General features: G+C 42.9%; 2 protein-coding genes across 3 annotated transcripts; one reads left to right on the top strand and one right to left on the bottom strand.

The window, feature by feature from the left end:
* imp3 (IMP U3 small nucleolar ribonucleoprotein 3) lies at positions 1-2,448 on the top strand. The gene is made up of 7 exons (XM_024268984.2): positions 1-242; positions 933-1,040; positions 1,108-1,182; positions 1,253-1,332; positions 1,412-1,463; positions 1,540-1,612; positions 1,804-2,448. Exons 1-7 carry the CDS (start codon positions 106-108, stop codon positions 1,828-1,830), a joined length of 552 nt encoding a protein of 183 aa, XP_024124752.1. The 5' UTR covers positions 1-105; the 3' UTR covers positions 1,831-2,448.
* Positions 2,435-6,562, bottom strand: tyw3 (tRNA-yW synthesizing protein 3 homolog (S. cerevisiae)). 2 transcript variants are annotated; one of them, XM_024268983.1, is made up of 7 exons: positions 6,302-6,443; positions 5,906-6,075; positions 4,896-4,976; positions 4,721-4,819; positions 4,435-4,506; positions 3,118-3,251; positions 2,435-3,052 (listed from the first exon to the last, which is right to left on the bottom strand). In XM_024268983.1, the coding sequence occupies exons 2-7, from the start codon at positions 5,987-5,989 to the stop codon at positions 2,848-2,850; spliced, it is 675 nt and encodes a 224-aa protein (XP_024124751.1). In that variant the 5' UTR covers positions 5,990-6,075; positions 6,302-6,443; the 3' UTR covers positions 2,435-2,847. The 2 variants fall into 2 exon arrangements, with proteins under 2 accessions (XP_024124751.1, XP_024124750.1); XM_024268982.2 differs by lacking the exon at positions 5,906-6,075 and having other exon boundaries at positions 6,302-6,562.
* Between the last annotated feature and the right edge of the window lie 860 nt (positions 6,563-7,422).

The following is a 7,422-nucleotide window of genomic DNA, read 5'->3' as shown; positions in this document are numbered from 1 at the left end:
GAAGAAGAACCATAGACAGTGAATGCGCATGCGCATTTCTTGTTTTCCCCGGCGGCACGCGGGGTTCAGAGCGTGTTAGTTCGGTGGGTCATCAACGTGGTCAGGATGGTCCGTAAACTGAAATTCCACGAGGAGAAGCTCCTGAAGAAGGTGGACTTCATCAACTGGGAGGTGGACAACAACCTGCACGAGGTGAAGGTTCTGCGGCGGTTCCGCATCGAGAAGAGAGAGGATTACACCAAGTGAGTCTCGCGACACTTCAGGTGCGAGGAGGAATAGAGTATGATTGTAGAAAAAGAGCAGATATATTAGGGTAAATGTCTTTGCTCGGACTAGTTATTTAATTTGACTTTTGCATTTTTAAGCGTTTTCTTAAGTTATTTTCTTTTTTTTCTGTAAATTTTGATACTAAAAGAGTCTCGCGAGACTTCAGGTCCGAGGATGAGCAAAATAGGACTAAAAAAAAAGACTGAATTTGTCCTTGCTTTGGACTAGCTACTTTATTTAAATACCGCATTTTTTATTTGTTCTCTTTATCTATGATTTTTTTTTTATATCAAGTGAATCTCGCGAGGTTTCAGGTCCAAGGAGAAGGAGAATATGACTTTTAAAAATTGTATATTTGTTAGATGAAATCTCTCTGCTTAGGACTAGTTACTTAATTTAACTCTCGCATTTTTACTTTTTTTTTATCTGTGAATTTTTGATTTGGTTATACTTTATTTACTGCCTGTTAAAAATGTACAATATGTTCTTGTTTTCAACAGCTAAGAATTTCAAAACCATGAAGGAATATCTGTGACTTTTATTCAGAATTCTGTTATATTCTTGTTTTTTTATGTTATATTTTGTATTATATCTTTCAAATGTTCAATAAAAACATGAAAACGGCACAGAACAGTTCTGTAAAGCCCAGGTGTTGTGTCTCTCAGGTACAACAAGCTGAGTCGAAACATCAGAGATCTGGCGCAGAAAATCCGGGACTTGGATGAGAAGGATGGTTTCAGGGCCCAGAGCTCCCACCGGCTGCTGGAGAAACTGTAAGTTCCCATCTTCACCGTCACCCTGCAGCTGCTGCTGCATGACTCCTCCGTCTGCTCCCTGCAGGTACAGCGTCGGCCTCATCCCCACCAGACAGAACCTGTCCCTGACGGAGAAGGTCACGGCCTCGTCTTTCTGCAGGTAACGCGCCTCCTCGCTGATATATGCTGTGCTCCTCGGCGGCCTGAAGCTGACCGCTGTGCTCCTGCAGGAGGAGGCTGCCCTCCATCATGCTGAACCTGCGGATGGCTCAGAACCTGAAGACGGCCATTACCTTCATCGAGCAGGGACGTATCCTTGACTGCTGCGTCTCTGCAGAAAGGCCTTTTTGCTCATGCATGAGAGCGTGTTGTTCTTGACTGTGAAGCAGACGTGCGCGTGGGGCCAGACGTCGTCACAGACCCCGCCTTCCTGGTTACAAGGTGAGGTTTCACCCTCCTCCAGCTTTCCCTAAGTCCTAAAAGCATTTGAGATGATGACGATGTGACCTCTGATTAGAAACATGGAGGATTTTGTCACATGGGTGGACTCCTCCAAGATCAGGCAGCACGTCATGAACTACAACGATGAGGTGGGTGGCAGATTGGAGACATTGTTCTGTACAAACCTGCTGCAGGTGAACAGATGGTCTCACCCGGAGATGCTGCTGCAGAACATCTCAGTCCTCCTCCAATGAAAATCCTGTTTTTGGAGTTTTTAACATGGATGTGTGGCATTCCGTGTTCTCTCCTCACTGACGTTCCTGCTGTGTTCCTCCTGCAGAGGGACGACTTTGACATGACGGCGTGAGCGTGGACGACAGGAGGAACGTCTGCTCCGATCCATGCAGAAGACTGGACTTCCCCTGTCCTCTCAGAGAAGCTGGTCGTGCTTTTGGTGTTTGCTGCGTTCCCGTGAGCTGACAGCTCATCACTTATTTCCACACAAGTTGTAAAGTTCAGAAAAATTGTTCCTCTGACATTTCTAAGGGAAGATTCCCAAATTCACCACCTCCTCTGAGGCCACGCTGGCTTCAGGTCATTGTTGGGAGCTTCACTCAGAAACTGACCTCATTGAGACGTTTGTTTCTGTGGAGGAACAATCGCTGACTCCGCCCACCAGCGCGCTGTGGAGTTTGCTGCATTTCTGCTTCAGCTGGACGGATGCAGAGGTTTAAACAGCAGCAGGACCGTCCTCCTGGCAGAAGGTTCTGGACCAAATGTCAGATTTTCAGCTCTGTCCTGAAAACTTCACTATTCAGCCCAAGTTTTCCATATCATGGCTATTTATTTTGTTCAATGTTTCTGTGAAACCGTGTTTATTTTTATGAACATGATTTTATAACTGCTCAGTTTTGTCTGTTTTCCTGATTTATCAGTTTTGTTTCCTCTTAAAGTAAATGTGTCTCACAATAAACAGTTCAATCCAGATTTTATTCAGAGTCTTCTTTGTGTTTGACATTTCTGTTGAGGTTTTTTTCTTTGACGTATTTAAAACATCAAACACCTGGCAGCAGAAGTTCTGTTTGTGCCAGAGAGTTTCTGTCTGACCCTTTGATGCTGCCGCTTCTTTGGCGACGACGCCACAGGCGTGCTGCTGCGCGTCCCACGCTGGCGTCCTGCTGCAGCGGTTTGGATCTGGATCTGTTGAAGTAAACCCTTTGAGCCCGGCTTTCTTCAGATGAACTTTAAAACAGACACTTCCAGGAAGGACCGTGTGACATGCTGGACCACCACAGCAGTGGTCACATGACCTGCAGCTGTGCCTGAGCGTCCTGCCGGAGCTAAAGAGCAAGACTCGAATGTTCAGTCCCGTTCTGGTGGTTGTTCATGAGAACAGGTCCAGACAGTCGTCCAGCGAGCAGCCGTCCTCTTCATCCCGCGCAGCGTCAGACGGATGCTGCTGCCTCTTCCTCCTGCGTTTGTACACGGCCGTCTGCTTGTCGTCCTCTCCCGGTACGACGGCCGGATCTTCTACTCCCTGCAGGTCCATGGTTTCTGCTGTCAGAGCTGCCTGGAGATTCTGGAAGAATCTGAACGCAGAGTTTCAGAACCTGTCCAGTTCTGAAAACGACCTGCAGGTGGACACCTCACTGACCTGTGCATGCGTCTGAAGTTCTCCTCCATCTTCTGATTGGCCTTTTGTGTCAGGAAGTGGATGTACTCTGCTCCAACCAGGAGCTTCCCGCTGTGGCTCAGAGGAACCTCCAAGCCGTGCGTGCTGCGGACCGCCTGCACAGCAGACAACCAGAAAAGTTGCATTACCTGCGATTGTGGAAGTGTGAATGATTTTATGCTGAGTGTGGTCGCTGAAGATGCTGAAGAACTTCACTGTAATGGGTGAGGACATTTGCTGAAAATGCTTATAAAGCTAAAGCTTTTGCACATTGCTAAAGTTGCTAATGGACTTAAAGTGTCAAAAAATGCACACAGAATCTGAAGAATATCTTGAAAAATGCCAACATTCTGTCAATTTGTAAAATGTTTAAAAGGTAAAATACCAAAAGTACAATCATGAATGTCCAGAAATTTCTGAAAGTTTTGATACCAAACTTGCAGAATTTGCAGAGTGCACAAATAATGTGAAGAATTTATTTAAAAAAAATTGCTTAAAATTTTGAAATGTGTAAGACACGTGTCAAAGTCAAGGCCCAGGGGCCGGATCCGGCCCTTCAGATCATTTTATTTTATTCTTATTAATGGCCTCATATTATCTTGCTCTCATTTCTAACTTGTATAATTTTGACAAAATATATTTTTATGGAGAGTAAAATATTGAAAGTTATTTAAGGTTTAAGTTGATTTATTCTGGAATAATATTCCTGCCTTTTTATTAGTCATAATTATGTTAAAAAGTGACAATTTTAATGTTATAAAAATTGGCGTTCTTCTAGCTTTTTGGACTATTTTTTTTATTTTTTTGGCATTTACTAAGATTTTTTTTTTTTAAGTGTAGCTAATATTTCAGCTACATGCTAGCTGCTTTGGCTAATTTAGGCTTTTTTTCTTTATTGTTAAGGATATTTTAAAGTTTAGCTATTTTTTCAGCTACATTTTTGCTGCTTTAGCTTAGTTGTTTTTTAGGCTAATTTGGTATTTACCTAATATTTTAGCTGGCAATCAGCTTCAGCGATCTCAGCTATTACCTTCAGGATTTTCAGCTTCAGTGTTTTTAGCTATTAATTTCAGCATCTTCAGCTATCAGCACTAGCATCCTAAGCGGCCATATTCAGCGTATAGCATTCACATTAGCATTATCATAAGCAATGCTATATACGTATCTAGTTCATAATTATTTTAAAATGTAGTTTAAGGTGTGTCTTTGAAATGGTCTATGAGGAAGAAGCTGCCCAGATAATCTGTTTATCCCATCTGTCTTTCTTTGTTGCTACGGTGACGATCGATCCCAGCGTACCGTGATGATCTTCCCAGTTCTGCTGACGGTGAGCCCAGAGTTCCTGAAGCCGGAGTTGATGGCCACCGAGTGCTGCAGGACAAACAAGACGTTTCTCATCAGGTCTTCAAAAGCTAACCTTGTAAAAGTTACTTGTGGGTCACATGACCTCACCCTTTATTAACACATCTGAAAAAAACTAAATTGACTGGTAACATTTTACCAGGTTCCTTCCTACCAATAAAAGTTCTCATCCACATATAAACATCATCTGCAGGTTGATGAAGACACCACGTGCAGCTCTCACCAGCAGCTGTGCGTCCTCTAACCTGTGGCACTGAACATGGAGGACGAAGGCCTCAAACTTCAGCACAGCCTCCCTGCTGGACCTGCTCAGAGCGGACACCTGGAACAGAACCACGCAGTCGTGAGGAAGCGGCAGGATGATGATGAGGAGGGGTAACAGAGGAAGGTGGGCTCACCAGGTCTTCAGACGAGCAAGGGTCATGGGAGACGAAGAGCCACTCACAGGCCTTCTTCTGCACAATGGTGCCCTCTGGAGGCTGCAGAGTGGAAGGACAACACATGGTGGCACACTTTAACCCTTTAACACTTGAGCTCCAGTGTTTATGTTCTTTGATTTACTGAAACTTTTCAACCGTTAACACCATAATTCCAGTTGACTCTGAAGGAGAAAAGCGGCTCGTCGAGGAACCCCGCCCCCCCTTCCTGCCACCCATAACTGAGAGCCTTCTGTTTACACTCCTGCTAGCTTACAGCCCCTCACATCCTCAACAAAAATGCAACAAAAATGAGGATTACAATTTTTTCTATCCAGCTTGAAGATGCTGAAATTGATAGCTAAAAACACTGAAGCTGAAATCACTGAGGCTAATAGCTGAAAATGCTGAAGCTGATAGCCACCTAAAATATAAGCTAAATTAGCGTAAAAACAACAACAACAAAAAACTTCAGTAAACCAAAAAAGCAAGCCTGTAGCTGAAAAATTAGCAGAACTCCAAAATAGCCTAAAAACGGAAAAAAGCCCAAATTACCCAAAAACAGCTAGCATCTAAATATTAGACAATCTTCAAAACAGCCTAAAAATTTTTATAAAAAGCCTAAATTGGCCAAAAAAGCTAGCATGTAGCTGGAATCTTAGCTAAATTCCAAAACTGCCAAAACAAACTTTAAAAACCATAAATTAGCCAAAACAGCTAGCATTTAATTATTAGTTTAACTCCAAAATAACCTAAAAATAAACTTTTTTCCTCAAAATGGGTTAAATTAGCCAAAACAGTAGCATTTACCTTGAAGTAATAGCTAAACTCAAAAATAGCCTAAAAACATTTAGTAAATGTCAAAATAGTCCAAAAGCTGTCAGAATAAGAATTCCCATTTTTAAAAACCTTAACTTTTAAACATAATTGTGAATAATAATAAAAAAGCAGGAATATTATTCCAGAATAAATCTACTCGAACCTTAAATGACTTTCAATATTTTACTAGTTGGCGGATGCTTTGGTCCAGGTGTGGGAGGAGATCCCCAGGAGACCCAGGTGTTGTAGGAAGTCATACGTGCAGGCCACGCCCACTCATGAGCCTCATCCTGACGTGTCCAAAGACCTTCCACTGATCATCCTGAGTGTTTTCCTCTTTATTCTGAGGATGATTCCACATCCAGAGACTAAAACATTTAACTTCCATTATTTACGTGTGTGGTTGTGTTGTCAGCACATGTAACTATGTAAAGAATAAACATTTAATGACTATTTCATTCGTTCAGGATGTTTTGCAGTGTTCCCTTTATTCTTTTGTCAGGTTGTGAACACTGCAACTCAACACAAAGCATGACACTGTTCTCGTGCACCCGCGTGCGCGCTCTCACCCCATCCACGAGCACGATCCTGCCGGAGCACGAGCTCGTGGTGAAAAAGCGTTCCTGCGAGTTCAGGAGACACACCACATGTCGCGCGCGCTCGTCCACGCTCCCCTTCCGGCTTTGATCCATTTTTCTCAGAGTCGTCTTCTTCCACCGAGCAAAGGTTTCCATGGAAACAGCCATAGATGTGCTCTGGACCCCGCGTGCAGCGGAGGTTCACGTCTCAAACCAAAACACTGGCAGGAGCTTCTTCTTCTGAGTCTCTAACGGAGTCACTACCGCCACCTAGCGGAGCGGAATGAGTAAGGAGAGAACAAGAACCTCTACTGTACTTACTGTTTTTGAGTGTTTTCAATGCTGAAAATAAAGAAATCAAAAGTAGGAAAATGCAAATATGCAGAAAAGGTAGCAAAAAAAGAATAAGGTCCCATCCCACCCTAATTTAGTGAGGAGACATCCACATGGACATTTTATATATATATATATATATATATATATATATATATATATATATATATATATATATATATATATATATATATATACATACACACACACACATATAAATTTGTGTGTATAGGGCTGGGTTGATAAAATTGATTAATTGATTCAAGATTAATACATCAATAATCAATTAAAGAAATGTAAATTGATTTCGCACATAATGCTGAAGTCCGCTAGCTTGATGCTAATGTGTATTGGAATTCCCCATAGGATGGCTAATGCTAACGCTCTGTCGACCCAAACAAACTTGCTGACTAAATGAACATTTTTATAAACTCACAGGCATGGACTTTCCGAACTCTGTTACGGAAATATTTTGTAATGCTGTAGCACAATCGCCACCTAGTGGCCAAACAGAAACACCCTCCAGGAGAAGCAGAACAATGTTTACAATGTTAATAATCTGAACATCCATCCATTTTCTTGACCGCTTCTTCCCTTTCGGGGTCGCGGGGCGCCGGAGCCTATCCCGGCTACTGAAGGGCAAAGGCGGGGTACACCCTGGACAGGTCGCCAGTCTGTCGCAGGGCCTCATTCACACACCCAGTCACTCTCACATTCACACCTAGGGACAATTTAGAGTCACCAATTAACCTATGAAGCATGTTTTTGGACGGTGGGAG

Source organism: Oryzias melastigma, linkage group LG17 (genome assembly GCF_002922805.2).
Source record: "Oryzias melastigma strain HK-1 linkage group LG17, ASM292280v2, whole genome shotgun sequence".
In the NCBI taxonomy this organism is placed as follows: domain Eukaryota; kingdom Metazoa; phylum Chordata; class Actinopteri; order Beloniformes; family Adrianichthyidae; genus Oryzias; species Oryzias melastigma.
This window is presented reverse-complemented; position numbering and strand designations above follow the sequence as displayed.